At 40.1% G+C, this 18,471-nt stretch overlaps 1 protein-coding gene across 2 annotated transcripts in view; it reads left to right on the forward strand.

Annotated features, from left to right (window-relative positions):
* LOC144687330 (guanine nucleotide-binding protein G(i) subunit alpha-1) overlaps window positions 1–15,346 on the forward strand; it is a 43,913-nt gene extending 28,567 nt beyond the window's left edge. For both annotated transcript variants that reach the window (XM_078553300.1, XM_078553301.1), the window contains exons 6-9: window positions 196–325; window positions 3,238–3,391; window positions 4,453–4,660; window positions 13,248–15,346. In XM_078553300.1, coding sequence (XP_078409426.1) covers window positions 196–325; window positions 3,238–3,391; window positions 4,453–4,643 — 475 coding nt within the window. In that variant the 3' untranslated portion in view covers window positions 4,644–4,660; window positions 13,248–15,346. The remainder of the gene's footprint in view (window positions 1–195; window positions 326–3,237; window positions 3,392–4,452; window positions 4,661–13,247) is intronic.
* The last annotated feature ends 3,125 nt before the right edge of the window (window positions 15,347–18,471 follow it).

Here is an 18,471-nt window from a genome sequence, read left to right on the forward strand (position 1 = left end):
AGTGATGCAATTCCATTTAGTAGCTGGAGAGATGGAATTTACAGATGGAAGTACTGCTAGAGCGCTTCATTTACCTGTAAAGTCTGCTTGTGTTTTTACAAATAATACTGTTTTCGTAGTTTGGAATGATAGTTGAGGTTAAATGGCTTCAGGCTTTTATAAATGGAAAAACTCTATAATACGATTTTCTCTTAGAATGTTCGATGTGGGTGGCCAGAGGTCTGAGCGCAAAAAATGGATCCACTGCTTTGAAGGAGTAACTGCCATTATATTTTGCGTGGCACTCAGTGATTACGACCTTGTTCTTGCAGAGGATGAGGAAATGGTAAGTGGATTGATCATATTTTTCAGGATAAGTATTTAAGGGAATAATGAATAGAATGTAGTGTACACCCAGTTGTTTTCCTTTCTATGCCTGCTCAACAATTAATTCACAAGTAGCCGTGCTGTGCTCTTTGTTGTTAAAGTCAGCTAGTCTTTCCCTGAATTTGGATAGAACCACAAGCAGATCACATATTGGGATAGCTCTTTCATCCCCACACTACAGAATTCTGACCTTGGATACATTGTTGCAGGATAGAGTTGGGAGTGGAGGGTTGGAAGAGGTAGTGGTTAGTGCTGACTGAGTCTTCATGTTGGTGATAGCGGGGAGGAGGAGATGAGTGGAAAATTGCAAGCTAACTTGAGATGCTGTTGTACACTCCCAGCGGTCAGCTCAAAATGGCATTAACAGAAGGCAGGAAGCAGGATGACTCTAACATTTGCAAGGTTTAGCTGACCAGGGAGCAATCAAATACCTCAACACTTTCCTTTTTGTAACTTTTGTTTCTCAAAGTATTTTGCTTTTTGAAGTGGTACTTTCAAGATTTGAGATGAGTTTAAAAGAAAAAATTCTCAACACAAAGCATTGCCTGTGCTCACATTATTGTATAGAAGCTTTCCAGTTTTAAATCTGGTTTGAATTATTTTGGGTGCATGATAAAGTTACAGTATATTAATGAACCTATGAACTGCTATTAAAATAATGCTGTTGTTTTTGTATTCCGCCATGTTATGGGCATAATATTTTGTGGACATAATGATCCCAAGACCTGACTGAAAAATCTCATTTCGCTACATCAATCATAAAGCTTTCTCTGACAACGTAGCATATAATGACTACCATAGTATGTTCATTTCACAAAGGAAGCTGGCATTAACTACCTTTCTATTTACAAAATAGGCACAGATCTTTCAGTCTTTATTTTTTCCCTTTCACTTTCCTTTTCTTAATTGCTTTCTGAAGATTCTTCCCTCCAGATTTCCTTCCTTCTCTTCCTCCCTTAGTATCAGTTTGGCTGCATTGGTACTACACTTGCCTCCAAGTTACAAGGTTGTCGGGTCAACCTCCAGTACAGAAGAACTATAGGACATGAGTCACAAAAATTGACCATCTTGAAATTTGTTTTCAGTTTGTGGGATCTAGTTATTCAAATTGTCAAACAATTTGTTTGTTGCATTTGAACAGTGATTGCTCTTCAGACCTGTGTTTTGGGATGTCCTGATGTGATGAGCCATTATATAAATACAAATTCATTTATTTCTTACCCTCCTTTTTGATCTTCTCCCATCTCCAACCTATCTAATTCTTGTGAAAAAAGTCAGAACTATCTTCGTTTTGTAAGCTGCGTATGTCACTAGCTATCGATGAAGAAAAGCCGATTTATCCTTCTGATTTTATCCAGAAAGAACCTACAGTTTCCATATCACGATAACCCTTTCTTAAATGCTTCTAGGATTTTGCATCCACTACCTGGAAGTTCTTTGCATGTGTTGATCACTCTGTGAAGAACATCCTGATACCAGTACTTGATCTGCCTTTTGCTGAATTAAACCTTGTACCCCCATGTCCTGCCGTCACTGTTTTTATTATAGATTTACCTCTCCGCACAGTTTACTATGTTTTATACCCTCTGAGACACCTTCTTTTCGCATCTGAGTAACCCAGGTTTTCAATCTGTTTTCATGTCTGTCCTTGGACATTAGAAAGCAGCTTCATGGCTCTTCCTCTGCAGCACATCCCTAAGCTTAAATATCTGTCTTATGTATTAGTGACCAAAGTTGAACATAGCGTGCACCTGAAATCTTATCAGAATTTTGGTGTAATATCCAGCAGACATAAGGTTTAGCACATCTCTACATTTTGATTCTATGATTTCATAACTTTGTATTTTTTAGAACTTTTAAGCAGGATTAGTGAGCAATTGCATTGTGCAGGTTCTTGATGGTTAAATCTCCAGTACACCTACATATTCTTAACTTTAGTGAACTATAATTGTAGCAGTTTTGTTCATAGTTATATTTTTATTCTAGAGGCTAATTTGGATTGCTAATAATCACAAAGTAAAATACTGTGGATGCTGGGAATCGGAAATAAAAGCACAATGCTGAAAATATTTAATAAATCTTGCCGCATCTGTGGAGAGTGTGCGTTAATGTTTCAGATCTGGAAATTCTGATGAAATGTCACAGACCTGAAATGTTAATTCTGTTTCACTCTCCACAAATGTCAGACCTGCTGGCTATTTCCAGCCTTTTCTGTTTTTATTTGGCCTCACTAATGTTTTTCAGCTTGATTGGAAACTCAATTGATCCACTTCATTCATTTGATAGTAGACTTGGGAAACGGTGCTGGAGTATCCGGCCTCCTTCACCTCATTGGGTATGGTTGCATTGGATATGGTTTAAAATGTTAGCAATTTTCCAGATCTCTGCTACTTTTTAATCACTAACTCATTCAAATTAAATTTCTTTGCTGAGAAGGAAGGATAAATTTTCATGACAATAGTGCTTTCCAAGATGTTGCAAATTGTTTCACTTAATAAATTTACTTTCGAAGTGTAATTCCTGTTATTGGATAAGTACAACATAATATTATGCACAATACAAAATTCCACCTACAGCAAATGAGGTGGATGACCAGTTGGTCTAATTTTGCTGGTGATGGCTGAGGGAGGAATATTGATGATATCATTGGGAAAACTTTGTGCTGTTTGAAAAATGCGATGATATCTTGTATGTCCACCTGTACAGTAAAGCCTTGCTGAACATCTGGTTCAAAAGGCAGCATCTTTGAAAATGCAGTGCTCCTTCAGTGTTGCATTGAATTGAGTTTAGATTATTTGCATAAATCCAATTGAATAGACCGTTTGAGTTTAAAGTAATTGTACTTATTCTAGTAATTATGTAATTTTACAGAACCGAATGCATGAGAGCATGAAGCTGTTCGACAGCATCTGTAACAACAAGTGGTTTACAGACACATCTATCATTTTATTCTTGAATAAGAAGGATCTTTTTGAAGAAAAGATTAAAAGAAGCCCCCTTACAATTTGCTATCCTGAATACGCAGGTAAAAATATAGTACTGGTAGTATTTTAATTTTTGCATGAAAACATTGCAAGTTTTAAACCACATTTGAACAAAATTTTAAAGTAACCCTACAAGTGCCAAGGAGATGAGTTTAATAATCTTTGTACTGATGGCTTATGGAGGTAGCTGACTGTATAACTTGGCAGCAGTCTTTGCAGTCTTAGTGCTGTTTCGTGCATTGTAAGGTTTACCTGGCTAATTGGGTGATAAGTCTTTCCTAAGTGTCTCGAACTCACTTTTTAACCAAATCTACTCCAGTTTATAAAATAGGTCAGTGAATATATGGTAGCAAACAGTTGCATTAAAGCTTTTAACCTTCAGTGAAAAAAGGTTAGGAAAGGTCATATATTGGTCAGAAAATAGAGCACAAATTAAAAGTAGGGAAAAATCCATGGGAGAGGAAAGAGACAGCAAGTTGAATGTACCTGTTAATATATGAAATTATCTTATTCAAGCCTACTAAGTTAGGGTCAACACAATAACAAAGTTATCTTGATCAGTTTCCAAGTGGTTGTAGTCCACTTTGGTTGCTATGCCACAGTTGTTCCAAGATATTGAAATCAAGGAGTCTACAGCTTAATGTAATCCTTGAAACAAATAGTGGAGAATTGTGGCTGCAGGACTCCACTCCGGTGTCTTGCCTTGTGGTTCTTTCAGGATGAGCATCATTTTTCAGAAAGCATGGACCCATCAGTGTGTTGAAATACTGTGTGTTCCTTAAACTGCAGAACTCTCCAAATTACTACAGTGGTATCTGTCCATTTGAATTTGGAAGCTGCATTACAGGGATGACTTTATGAAAGGCTGTTAATCTAACCTGTTACATCATCAACACAATGTGGATCTTCCTATTGCGATATGATAGAATTTTTTAAAATTGTAATATTCTCTGGTAGTCATTTTGCAATTTCAAAGAAAAGATGGTGTACCACAGTGCAAGTCAATATACTGAAGGTTCTGTGACTGCAAATTCAGTGTTACAATAGTCAAATGATCTGTGTCTATAATTCGTATTTAGACTTTGATTTTTACTTCATGCAGGATCAAACACATATGAAGAGGCTGCAGCATATATACAATGTCAATTTGAAGACCTGAACAAACGAAAAGACACTAAGGAAATCTACACTCACTTCACATGTGCCACAGACACCAAAAATGTGCAGTTTGTGTTTGATGCAGTCACTGATGTCATCATAAAAAATAACTTAAAGGACTGTGGTCTGTTTTAAAGCTGTTGAAGGGATTGGTAAGTTGCCTTAGTTTTTCCCCAAACTCATTACGGTATTTGGCCTTGACATAAAGATGTCAGGCCAAATTTTCAACAGGTTCATTGCGTTGAAAATATTTTCTTTCTGCCAAATGATGACTGCAACAGTTTATGGCTGAGAGGCAGGAAGCAGAGGGTGATGGTAGAAGGATGTTTCTCTGACTGGAGGTCTGTTTCCAGTGGGGTTCCGCAGGGCTCAGTGCTGGGGCCCTTGCTGTTTATGGTGTACATAAATGATTTGGACTTAAATGTAGAGGGTATGATCAAGAAGTTCGTGGATGACATGAAAATTGGTAGGGTGTTAAATAGTGAGGAGGATAGCTGTAAACTGCAGGAGGATATCAATGGACTGGTTAGGTGGACAGAGCAGTAGCAAATGGAATTCAACCCAGAAAAGTGTGAGATAATGCACTTGGGGAGGGCTAACAATGCAAGGGATTATACTATGAATGGTAGGACCCTGGAAAGTACTGAAGATCAGAGGGACCTTGGTGTGCATATCCACAGATCCCTGAGGGTAGCAGAGCAGGTAGATAAGGTGGTTAAGAAGGCATATGGGATACTTGCCTTTATTAGCCGATGCATAGAATACAAGAGCAGGGAGGTTATGCTGGAACTGTATAATACACTGGTTAGGCCACAGCTGGAGTACTTTGTGCAGCTTTGGTGGTCACATTGTAGGAAGGCTGTGATTGTACAGGAGAGGGTGCAGAGGAAATTTATCAGGATTCTGCTTGGGCCAGAGGGTCTGAGCTTTGAGGAAAGATTGGATAGGTTGGGGTTGTTTTCCTTGGAGCAGTGAAGGTTGAGAGGGGACCTGATAGAGGTGTATAAGATTATGAGGGGCGTAGATAGACAGAGTAGATAGGAAGGTGGTACTTCCATTAGTAGAGGGGTCAATAACTGGGGGGCATACATTTAAGGTAAGAGGTAGAAGGGTAAGATGGGGAGTTGAGAAATATTTTCACCCAGAGGGTGGTGGGAGTCTGGAACTCACTGCCTGAAAGGGTGGTTTGAGTCAGAAACTCTTGTAACATTTAAGAAGCATTTAGATATTCACTTGTGTTGCCATAGCCTCCAGGGCTATGAGCCAAGCGCTGGAATATGGGATTAGTGTTGTCAGACCTTTGTTGACCGGCGCAGACAAGATGGGCTGAGTGGCCTCCTTCTGTGCTGCAAACGCCTGAGTCTATTTGTGAAGTGATTCGGTCATTTGCCGAAAAACTGTTCATTAAAGATTTTCTATTCTTTCAGGAAGAAACCACCTGTACTTGTATTTTAACTTAAAGGCATACTTGACTCAATCACATTCTCTGCTATATTGTCTGTCAGTTTACAGCAAGTGCCCTACTTCAGTATTGCTGGGAAAAAAAATACTTTTTTGTTGAAGCTTTTTGTTTTGCACCCATCAGGACAATTTGCAGGAATACCAAATGCAAAGGGAACAATAATTTGTACCGCATGGGAAGAGACTGCTTATTGGCTGGCAAGTGGGCTCTGGTAGAGGTGTTGATATGGAGAATGCACCAATTGATCTGACGGCTGCCAAGCATTTGTTTGAAATTTAAACCAGGCAGCTTGACGCTGGTCAAGGCATTGCCCTGACGAATGAACCAGCGCATGGCTGTCACTTATTTTGTTTAGCTGAAACAGGCACAATGTGTACATGTTCTTTCTGTCTGCAAAGAACAGGGCCCTGTGCATTTATACATAGAAACATAGAAAATAAGAGCAGGAGTAGACCATTCGGCCCTTTGTGCCTGCTCCGCCATTCATTATGATCGTGGCTGATCATCCAACTCAATAGCCTGCTCCTTCTTTCTCCCCATATCCTTTGATCCCTTTCGCCCCAAAAGCAATATCTAACTCATTCTTGAAAACATACAATGTTTTGGCTACTTTATGTGGTAGCGAATTTCACAGGCTCACCACTTTCTGGGTGAAAAAATTTCTCTTCATCTCAGTCCTAAATGGTCTACCCCGTATCCTCAGATTGTGACCCTTGGTTCTGGACTCCCCCGCCATCAGGAACATCCTTCCTGCATCTATCCTGTCTAGCCCTGTTAGAATTTTATAGGTTTCTGAGATCCCCCCTCATTCTCCTGAACTCCAGCCAATATAATCCTAACCAACTCAATCTCTCCTTTATATGTCAGTCCCGCCATCCCAGGAATCAGTCTGGTAAACCTTCGCTGCACTCCCTCTATAGCAAGAACATACTTCCTCAGATAAGGAGACCAAAACTGCACACAATATTCCAGGTGTGGTCTCACCAAGGCCCTGTATAATTGCAGCAAAGCATCCCTGCTCCTGTACTCGAATCCTTTCGCTATGAAGGCCAACATACCATTTGCCTTCTTTACCGTCTGCTGCACCGCATGCTTACCTTCAGTGACTGGTGTACAAGGACACCCAGGTCTTGTTGCACATTCCCCCCTCTCAATTTATAGCCATTCAGATAATCTGCCTTCCTGTTTTTGCTACCAAAGTGGATAACCTCACATTTATCCACATTATACTGCATCTGCCATGCATTTGCCCACTCACTCAGCTTGTCCAAATCACACTGAAGCATCTCTGCATCCTCCTCACAGCTCACCCTCCCACCCAACTTTGTGTCATCTGCAAATTTGGAGATATTACATTTAGTTCCCTCATCTAATTCATTAATATATATTGTGAATAGCTGGGGTCCCAGCACTGATCCCTGTGGTACCCCACTAGTCACTGCCTGCCATTCAGAAAAAGACCTGTTTATTCCTACTCTTTGCTTCCTGTCTGCCAACCAGTTTTCTATCCATCTCAATACACTACCCCCAATTCCATGCGCTTTAATTTTACACGCAAATCTCTTATGTGGGACTTTGTCGAAAGCCTTCTGAAAGTCCAAATAAACCACATCCACTGGCTCCCCCTCATTAACTGTACTAGTTATATCCTCGCAAAATTCCAGTAGATTTGTCAAGCATGATATCCCTTCCGTAAATCCATGCTAACTCTGTCCGATTCTATACTGTTTTCCAAGTGCTCAGCTATTAAATCTTTTATAATGGACTGTAGAATTTTCCCCGCTACCGATGTCAGGCTGACTGGTCTATAATTCTCTGTTCTCTCTCTACCTCCCTCTTTAAATAGTGGGGTTACATTAGCTACCGTCCAATCTGTAGGAACTATTCCAGAGTCTATAGAATCTTGGAAGATGACCACCAATGCATCCACTATTTCTAGGGCCACTTAAGTATTCTAGGATGTAGATTATCAGGCCCTGGGGATTTATCGGCCTTCAATCCCATTAATTTCTCCAACACCATTTCCCTACTAATACTGATTTCTTTCAGTTCCTCCCTCTCACTAAACCCTGTGTTCCCCAACATTTCTGGTATGTTATTTGTGTCCTCCTTTGTGAAGTCAGCACCAAAGTATGTATTTAGTTGGTCACTAATTTCTTTGTTCCCCATTATAAATTCCCCTGTTTCTGACTGTAAGGGACCTACATTTGTCTTCACCAATCTTTTTCTCTTGACATACCTGTAGAAACTTTTACAGTCAGTTTTTATGTTCCCCACAAGCTTACTCTCGTACTCTTATTTTCCACTTCTTAATCAATCCCTTGGTCCTCCTTTGCTGAATTCTAAAGTGCTCCTAATCCTCAGGTCTGCTGGGTTTTTTTTCTGGCCAATTTGTATGCCTCTTCCTTGGATCTAATAATATCTCTAATTTCCCTTGTAAGCCATGGTTTGGCCATCTTTCCTATTTTACTTTCGTGCCAGACAGGAATAAACAATTGTTGCAGTTCACCCATGTGCTCTTTGAACATCTGCCATTGCCTATCCACCGTCATCCCGTCAAGTAACGTTTTCTAATCCATCATAGCCAATTCGCGCCTAATACCATCATAGTTTTCTTTATTAAGATTCAGGACCCTAGTCTCTGAATCAACTACGTCACTCTCCATCTTGATGAAGAATTCTATCATATTATGGTCATAAATCCCCAAGGGGCCTCGCACAACTAGATTGCCAATTATTCCTTTCTCATTACACAATACGCAGTCTAGGATGTCCTGTTCTCTAGTTGGTTCCTCAACGTATTGGTCCAGAAAACCATCCCGAATACACTGCAGGAATTTCTCCTCTAAGGTATTGTTACTAATTTGATTTGCCCAATCTATATGCAGATTAAAGTCACCCATAATTACAGATATTCCTTTATTGCATGTGTCTCTAATTTCCTGTTTAATGCCATTCCCACCACTACGGTTTGGGGGTCTATATACATCCCCCACTAATGTTTTTTGCCCCATAGTGTTTCTCAGCTCTACCCATACAGATTCCACATCGTCGGAGCTAATATCTTTCCTATTGCGTTAATTTCCTCTTTAACCAGCAATGCAACTCCACCGCCTTTTCCTTTTTGCCTGTCCTTCCTAAATACTGAATACCTCTGGATGTTCAGTTCCCATCCCTGGTCACCTTGCAACCATGTCTCCGTAATTCCCACTATATCATACTTGTTTACATCTATTTGCATGGTTAATTCATCCACTTCATTCCGAATGCTCCTCGCGTTAAGGCACAAAGCCTTGAGGCTTGTCTTTTTAACATTACTTGTCCCATTTCCACTATTTTTCACTGAGACCCTGTTTGATTCTTGCCCTTGATTTCTCTGCCTATCACTTTTCTTATTCCCCTTTCTGTCTTTTGTTCATGTCCTTGATTCCCCCTCCTCTGACTCCTTACATAGGTTCCCATCCCCCTGCCATTTTAGTTTAAACCCTCCCCAACCACTCTAGCAAATATTCCCCCTAGGACATCAGTCCCGGTCCTGCCCAGGTGTAACCCGTCCCACTTCCCCCAGAACCGGTCCCAACGTCCCAGTAATCTGAAACCCTCCCCCTCACACCATCTCTTCAGCCACTTATTCATCCGATATATCCTGCTGTTTCCACTCTGACTCGCACATGGCACTGGTAGTAATCCTGAGATCACTACCTTTGAAGTCCTACTTTTCAACTTACTTACTAAATCCCTATATTCTGCCTTTAGGACCTCATCCCTTTTTTTTTACCTGTATTGCTTGTACCAATGTGTACCACGACCACTGGCTGTTCACCCTCCCCCGTCAGAATGTCCTGTAGCCGCTCTGAGACATCCTTGACCCTAGCACCAGGGAGGCAACATACCATCCTGGAGTCTCGTTTGCGGCCACAGAAATGCTTATCTATTCCCCTTACAGTTGAATCCCCTATAACTATTGCATTCCTACACTTTTTACTCCTTGCCTGTGCAGCAGAGTCAACCTTGGTGCAACTAATTTGGCTGTTGCTGCTTTCCCCTGAGAGGCCATTCCCCCCCAACAGTATCAAAGCGGTATATCTGTTTTGCAGGGGAATAGCCATAGGAGATTCCTGCACTGCCTGCCTAATCCTCTTGCTCTGCCTGGTGATCACCCATTCCCTTCCTGCCTGTGGACACTTAGCCTGCGGTGTGACCATCTCTCTATATGTGCTATCCATGATACTTTCTGCCTCGCGGATGCCCCACAGTGTCCCCAGCTGCCTCTCCAGCTCCGAAACCCGGGATTCCAGGAGCTGCAGCTAGAGACACTTCCCGAACACATGCTGGCCCTGGGCGCTGGAACTATTCCTGGCTTCCCACATAGAGCAGGAGGAGCACACCATGGCTTTGAGCTCTCCTGTCATGACTTACCCCTTTAAATTAAATTAAACCTTTTGGAAGATGCTTACTATCAAATAATATCAATTACTCTAGGGCCCTTCTTCCCTGCTCCTCGCTGTTACAGAATATAGCCCTTACAAACGATGAACCACAAAATAAGACCTTAAAAACTGTAAGCGATAAAAGTAGTAAATACTTACCCGACTGTACTCACGATGCTCAAAGGATCACCTCGTTCCCTCCTCACTGAACTCCCTCAGTCCAAACTCCAACTTAAGCACTCTGCTGCAGCCCAAAGCAGCACTGTAAGATGGCCTGTTTTTGTACTCTCTGAATCTAGCCTCTGAAAACCTGTTTAAGCCAGCTATCTAATTAACTAGTTGTAGCTACAAGCAGAGCCTGTATAAACCTTGTTTAAAAGCTGGCCTAAAACTCACCACCTTCCAATCCAAACAGCAACTTTTAGTTAAGTACTAAGTTAAAGAAAGACTAGACTTTAGATAGAAAGTAACCCTTAAATTCCCTCAGTCACCAAACTCCAACTTAGCTTCCAGTACTTGTTGCAGACAGAAAGAACATGTACACATATTGTGCCTGTTTCAGCTAAATAAAATAAGTGAGCTGTTCGCTAGTTCATTCCTCAGGGCAATGCCTTAACTAATCAGAGTCAAGCTGCCTGGTTTAAATTTCAAACAGTTTTTGGCAGTTAATTGTCAGTCACCGTCAACTGGTGCATTCCTCATGGCAACGCCTCAACCAATCAGAGTCCACTTACCTGCCAATTAGCATGCTTCTCATGCGGTATAAATTGTTGTTCCCTTTGCATTTGGTATTCTTGCAAAATGTTTTAATGAGTACAAAATGGAAAGCTTCAACAATAAAGGACTCTTTGCTTAGCAATACTCAAGTGCTGTACTACCAAATGACTTTGTCCTACTTCAACCTTTTAAAGTTTACATGCTTGATAACCTTTTAACGTACTTACACTATTCATTCCCGCCACCCACCCCCCAAACAAATTCCGCATACAGGAGTCAAGGGCTCAAGTGTGGTTTGATTTGCCCAGAGCTTAGCTAAGTAGCAGCAAGTCAAAGGATGTGTGTTCTCTCTCTTGCCTTCCCTCACCTGTTTCCTTCATTGCTTGCCTGCCCTCTTTTTTAATTAAGTATCTAATTGCCATTATCTTTGCCCCCCTGAAAGGCACAAATGAGATAATGAAAATCATATTTTTCAATTTTTCGCAGATCCAGCTATTTGGTTTCAAGTTTAATCAGCGTCATCTCTTATACTTTAGCCCCGTGCATAATTAACTATTTTTGTGTCACTATCTCTCAAGTTCAAATATAACGCCACATTTAACCCATTGCTAAAGCTGCCACCAAGTAGCCTAGTCTCCTCTCTTGTGACCACACCTTTTCCCCTCAGCAGCTCTCAAATCCATAAAGCCAAACTTTGTCCAGCACTTGAGAACTAGTCCCTAGTCTGGGGTGACCTTCAAACTATTCTGTCAAAACCAAGGATGTTGGTGTCAATAAGCTCTTTTATATATATTAATAGCTCTTTTTGATATGTATTAATGGCTTGGGTTTGCAGGGCATAATTTAAGTTTGCAGATTACTCAAAACTGAGAAATGTAGTAAACAATGAAGAGGATAGTAACAGACTTCAGGAGTTCATAGACCGGTGAAATGGGCTACTGGATGGCAGATGAAATTTAATCTAGAGAAGTGCGAAGCGATACATTTTGGTAGAATGAAGAGAGGCAATATAAACTAATTGGTGCAGTTTTAAATAGGGTATAGGAGCAGAGAAACCTGAGGGACTATATACACAGTTCTTTGGTCAGTAATCAGGGAAAACAGATTTAAGGTGATTGGCAGAAGAACCATGCACGACAGAAACACGCATTACGCTGCAAGCTGTTATAATCTGGACTACACTGTCTGGAAGGGTAATAGAAGCAGATTCAATAATAACTTTCAAAAGGGAATTGGATAAATAAATAAAGGAAAAGGGGGAAAAAACAAGCTCTGGGGAGAAAGCAGTGGAGTAGGACTATTTGGAAATTCTTATCAAAGAGCTGTCATAATCATGTTGGGCTGAATGGCTTCAAGGCTTGGTTTTTGCCTCTTTGTACAACAACTTTGCCTCTTTTTGATATGACAGTTGCCAGTGTGCTTCTGCGTTTTGTTCCTTCTAAGCTGTAAATATATTGCAATAGTTGCTGCTCTTCCTCCCTATATTTTCACTGTGCCAAAATCAAGACTTATTGTACCCTTTTATTCTTAATTCACTCTTCAGCTTCTCAATTTTCTCTGATACAGTTTTGAGACTTTTAAAACATAAACTGGTATTCCTGAATCCTTTTATAATTTGTTTCCTCATTTATCTTTACTTTTGGTAGGGCCATGCCCATTAGTAACTGCATGACAAACACTTAGATTCCAGATTTTTTTTTATAAAAATGAGAACGTTTGTGTTTTCTCTTCCCAGCTTTTATAAATAAGCTGCTCCATTTTACACAACTCAAAGCACCTTGGCTAAAAGTAGGATATAGTCTTGTCATTCAGTGGCATTATCATACACCAATACTGTTGTTTTCTGATGAGATTTATAAAATGCCACGTAAACTGAAAATTAGGAATTTAATATAATTTAAGGGTTATTATAAAAAGCTTATTTGACATTTAAAGATTTTGATGAATTTATGGCCTTATTAAATCAATCATCAGAAATTCAGTCTTTAAAATAATAGTTATCGCACTGCAATCTTTGCAGTGTAAAACTTGGAAATAAAATCTTTAGTTCCAGTTAGGAGAATGCCTGTAGGGTTTTTAATTGTTCTAAATGGAAGATATAAAAATAAAATGCCTTCTTTTTTTCTGCAGATTGAAAATAGCTATTCAGTTGACTTGAATCTGCTTCTGAATATAAGAGAAGATATGCTGAATGGACCAGTACTGTACAATTTGCCAGTTGTAACAACTTTATTTATGTTTGTCTTGTAAATTTTTTAAGTAATTAGGATAGTCTACATTGAGCATTTTTGTGTTTAATTTTGTATGTATACCTGTAACTGTAGCTATGTTTATTGTAAAACATTTTTCAATTTTTTTCCTCTGACCTTCACTATTCCTTTCAGAGGAAGAAAGATGAGCCCTTAGCTTATCTAAGAAAAGGCTGATTACACAATACATTTCTTTTTCTAACTTTGTTAATTCTGCATGCCTTTTTAATTGTATAAGATACTTTGCTTGGCAGAATATAGAATGAATCGTTTATGCTAATGGGTTTATTGTGATCACCTTATTTTCTCTCAATGAATGAAAGCACACCTCTGTGCACGGCTCCATTTCTGAAGGGTCTTATCAGTTAACTCACTGCTCATTACAGCAGATAGAGTACTAAAAATCTTTATTGTGCATTGCCTTAAAGGTAGTGCCAAAGTTTTATACATTTTAAGCTGAAATAAAATGAATTTTTGTTTGTAAATAGGACTTAACATTTGTATATGTATTCTTTTGAAAGTAGCCGTGAGCATTTGGGGGTAGGCGGGAAAGCAGTGTGACCAGAGATATTATTGAATATAATTGCAGTGGCTCAGGCTGTGTTGAAAAACTTCTGAGTATTTGAGCTCCGGTATATGTTTCACCACAAAAGTTGTCTAAACTTAAGGGGAAAGAATAACCTTTCTTCTGTAACATGGAAACTTAAAATAAAGATTGGAGCTCCATGGTTAATGCCTAATGTTAAGGTACTTTTTGAGTTTACCTTGCTGCAGAAGGAGGTTTGGGGTTTTTAAGCTATGTTCTGACTGCCTTTGGTTTAGGTCAAGTTTGTTGAAATCTACTTCAGATGCTTGCTGCTGTACAGGATATCACTTCATGGGCTATTTCTAACAACTGCATTTTCATTCAGTGTAGTATTAGAATTCAAATCTTTAACTTTTTATTTGCTCATTTCCAGGTGATAAATTTTAAATGTTGACTGAGTTTTTCTAATAAATTTTTGTTTTGCACCTGCTTTTTATGTAGTCCCATATTTGATGGTGGTAATGTATCCATGAGATATCTGTGGACATTAGCATTTAGTGAATTGTCTGTAGATGCTTATTTAGCTCTATTTCTGGAAAGTTTTCAGTGTAAACTAGTTTCTTGTAGACATGTGCACCCAATTGAACAACTTTGGCATTTAACTCATACTGAAAGTAGGCCAGAAGCACATACATTCTTTGTGTTACAGGACCACAATCACTACCGATATGATTTTATACTGTTAAAACTGTTATAGCAGCCCAAAAGAATATTGCAGACTAAGAAAAAGGACCAAAAGAAAGAATTCTTGGGGCTATTTTGTGCATTTGAGTGACATGGGCAAAGATTATTGGTTATATGTACTAACTATACAGATGAATTTATGTAAAGTTTATTTTTGGTTAATTGACCTACAGGTATAAGTATGAAAAAACTTTACAACCTTTACTGAGATTAGATAATGTAACAAAAAGGCATTTTTAAAGTTACTAAAACATTAATTCTTGTATGTTGGGCCAACAAACGTATGTATATTGCTTTTTGGATTATCCAGGTTGGTTTTCTCAAATAAATTTTCCTCTTTGCAATTCCTGCAAAAGGTGATTGGGACTTGGATAATCAACAATTGATAAAGGATTACTTAAAATTAGTCCAAATACTTGTGCCTTGCTGGTGAACAACTTTTGTCAACCAGGTCTTATTTCATTAAACATTTTCTGATAGAAGAAGCAGCTAGATCCACAAGCTATTGATCATACTTGATACAAAAATAAGTGGTGGAATTTAAATGTGGGACCACCTTCTGTTATTTCTGAAAATGTAAGGAGTTTGACAAGACAAAAAAAAACTACTGACTCAAATATTGGTGATCATTACTACTGCTTTTTTGAACTTGGTCTGTACCATTATGGTTGTCAGTAAGTGAGCTTAATAAAACAATTCTAAAATTTTAAGGTGTCTAAACTGGTTTGTGAAATAAAATTTGAGATTGTGTGTGATCCCTAGTTGAACCTAACTTTATTTTCAGTCACAGTGGGGTTGTTCCTCTGGTCTAATTTTGTATGTCACAAGAGCAAGGGAATGTAATTATCATAATTTTTCCTAGTGAGTTATTGGAGGTTAGGTAGGAGGAGGGGATTTAGATGGTGGAAAGAGTTTGCAAAGTAGGAAGTGAAGATAACAAGTGCAAAAAGCTCATGGATTTATTTATCACAGATTGAGACTATCTGTTCAGCTACCTTTGCTAGTTACCTTGACGTTTTAGATTTTCAAAGTCCAGTTTGATGTGCCAGGTTTATTCATCAACTGCTTAATTGAGGTCCTTGCTTTGAAGCAGATCATCATGCTTGTTCTCCACCCGAGCAGTAGCCCTAATCCCTTGTGGCCATCATATTCCCACATCTCTCTCACCCACCACACCCTCGTCTTTAATCACCCAGCTAACTTTTTTGAATATTGACCTGGCCCCTACATTGATCACTAATACAGTACATTCACAGCCTCAATAATCTGCAAACAAAACTTCCTCCTGCTCTCTGTCCAAACAACACTTATAGCTTGTACCTATGTTCTTTTGTCCTAGACCCCTCAAACACTAGAAACAATCTTTCTGTCTACCTTGATCCACCCTTCAAAATATTAAACAGTTCTAACCAATCACTGTTTAATCTCTCCTAATGAAAGTAAGCTCAATTTTCAAGTCTTAAATATATTACATCAGCTTCCATCCTGTAGTATATTGCCCAAAATTGCATACAGGACTCCAACTGTGTACTTAGATTCAACATTATCTTGTTTACCTTCTGAAACTCAGCATAAAACCAGTATTTACTTTTCCAGGCGGTTTTATCCACTCAGTGTTCCTTTTAAATGCCTTATAAAACTGATATCCCATTGGCCCAACTTATCTTTTGTGCACCATTCAACCATCTCCCATTCAAAATATCACCTCACACTTACTTTGATTGAATTTTATCAGTCACTTTTATTTGTTCATTCCAAAAACTTGTCAATATCCCCTTGCAGCTTCACATGGTCCTCAGTTATTTAATATGCCTTCTACTTTAGTAATTCCTGTAAATTTGGACACCACAGTCTAGCCCTATATTCACAAAATTAATATACACATTGAGCAAAGAGTTCCTGAACCCTTTAGGATGATGTCACCCATTCCTGACCACTGAGAAACTGTCCTTGACAACCCTCCCCTGCCCTTTTTTCCCAGCTTGTTTTCATCCAAGTTCCTGCCCTTACCCTAATTTTATATTCCTTCATCTTCCTCAATAGTATCCTTTCTCACTAGGTCTTTGACATCATCCTTAAGCCTATATACCAAACACCCTATGCATTTCCCCTATCCACCATATCTAGCACCTCCTAAAAAGTCCCATCAGGCTTGTCAAGAATCATTTTCCTTTCTACCCTTCCACCCTACACTTAGTTAACACAGGCAATGATGAGTAACCCCCTGTACTCCCTCAGGTCATTAATATCCTTGACTTTAGTCTTTGAATAATGTACTTATAGACCTGGGAGGCAGTTCAGTGCACAGGGGGGTTGGGGGGAGTAGGGCGATGGTGAATGGGGTGCTGTTGGTGGTGAGTCAGCTGTTGAGGTCAGAAGAACAGATTTCCTGAATGTGCTGAAGAATTTAACTGTAGAGCCCCTTTTTCTTCAGTGATGCTCCTGCTGCCCATAGGCAGCCTGATTGACATGCTGGAGGCCTTTTCAGGTAGGCAACCTGCTTTACAGGGTCAAAGCCTAAGAAAGCAGATGGGTATATTTGGGTGAGGGGGGAAGGGGGTAAGAGAGACAGATCAGCATTGGAGAAGGAGGTGCTTCGATAGCAGTTAGGGAAAAGCCGGCAGTTCATCCTGGAGGTGGTGATGGGGAGGAGGTTTATTTGCATTGATTATTGGGTCTGGCGAAAGCACTCCTCCTTCCCTGACCCAGAAGCAGTATTATAAAGGATTTGCATTTTGAATTCAGCGCTTCTCACTCCCTTTCCTGAGGCCTGGGAAACCTGTCCAACTATGGTTAAACATTCAAGTGCCTATTAAAATGAAGGCAAGGCAGCCTCGTTTCAGTATTTAAATGACCAACCCACTTCCTATGAGCAGATTGGTTCAATTGGCTGACTTTCTAGTAACCATGCAAATACTCCGCAGTCTGTACTCTCATATCAACTGTTTAAAAGGAGAAGTCATATAGACTGGGATTTTCTGCTCCTGTTAGCGGTGGACAGGCGTGGAAAATATTGCGAGAAGGCCAAAAATTGGTATTATGGCATCATAAAACCAGTTTGTGACTGTGCGCTGCAACCTTCAAGGGTGGGCCCCTGGCTGACCCCTTGAGAAGGGGTAGCTGGACTGAGATCTACGTGCCCCGCCCATCTTGCGTAGCCACTGATGGATGCCAGCAATGGCTACAGTGATGGAGTGCTGTTCCTGCAGCAGTGCAGGACCAATGTCCTGGACCAAGGCTCCATGGTGGCTGCCACCCTACCAGTGTTGGCCATGGCACAATAGCATGTTGGAGATATCACCTCAGACTGTACGTGTCCATCGCCTGTTGCAATCTGGAGAATGCAGCTGACATCTCTTCCTGATTTCCTGATGTTCCCGTGATTGTCGCTGCAGCTCCGCGAACTGATTTAGGACCGAGTTCGGAGGCTTGTCATCTGAACTCAGCAGAATCTTGGCTTCCAGCAGTCCTCTGAGTGGCAGTGGTCTTGGATGTTCCTGCCTCCATCTGCTGTGGACCAGAGTGTGTGCTGTGCTCACCAGATTGTGACCTCAAGGCTGCTCTAAAACTAGATCCCACCGAGATGTGTCTCTCTGCGATGCTGGAGAGTGTAGGTGAATGCTGTGATAGCTTTTCTATGGTGCTCTCACCTGGTTTATCATCTGAGGTGTCCTCAGGGCTGGGGCTGAGGGCCTGGCTTGTGGATGCCCTTGGACATAGACAGGTGCCTACGAAAGAAAGTAAATTAGTGCATGGCAGGCATCTATAAAATAGGAAAGTGCACTCTCAGAACGGTTGTCTGAGGGATGCGTTGGTGCAGGATCCTCACTTGGTT

Source organism: Cetorhinus maximus, chromosome 12 (genome assembly GCF_964194155.1).
Source record: "Cetorhinus maximus chromosome 12, sCetMax3.hap1.1, whole genome shotgun sequence".
Lineage (NCBI taxonomy): Eukaryota > Metazoa > Chordata > Chondrichthyes > Lamniformes > Cetorhinidae > Cetorhinus > Cetorhinus maximus.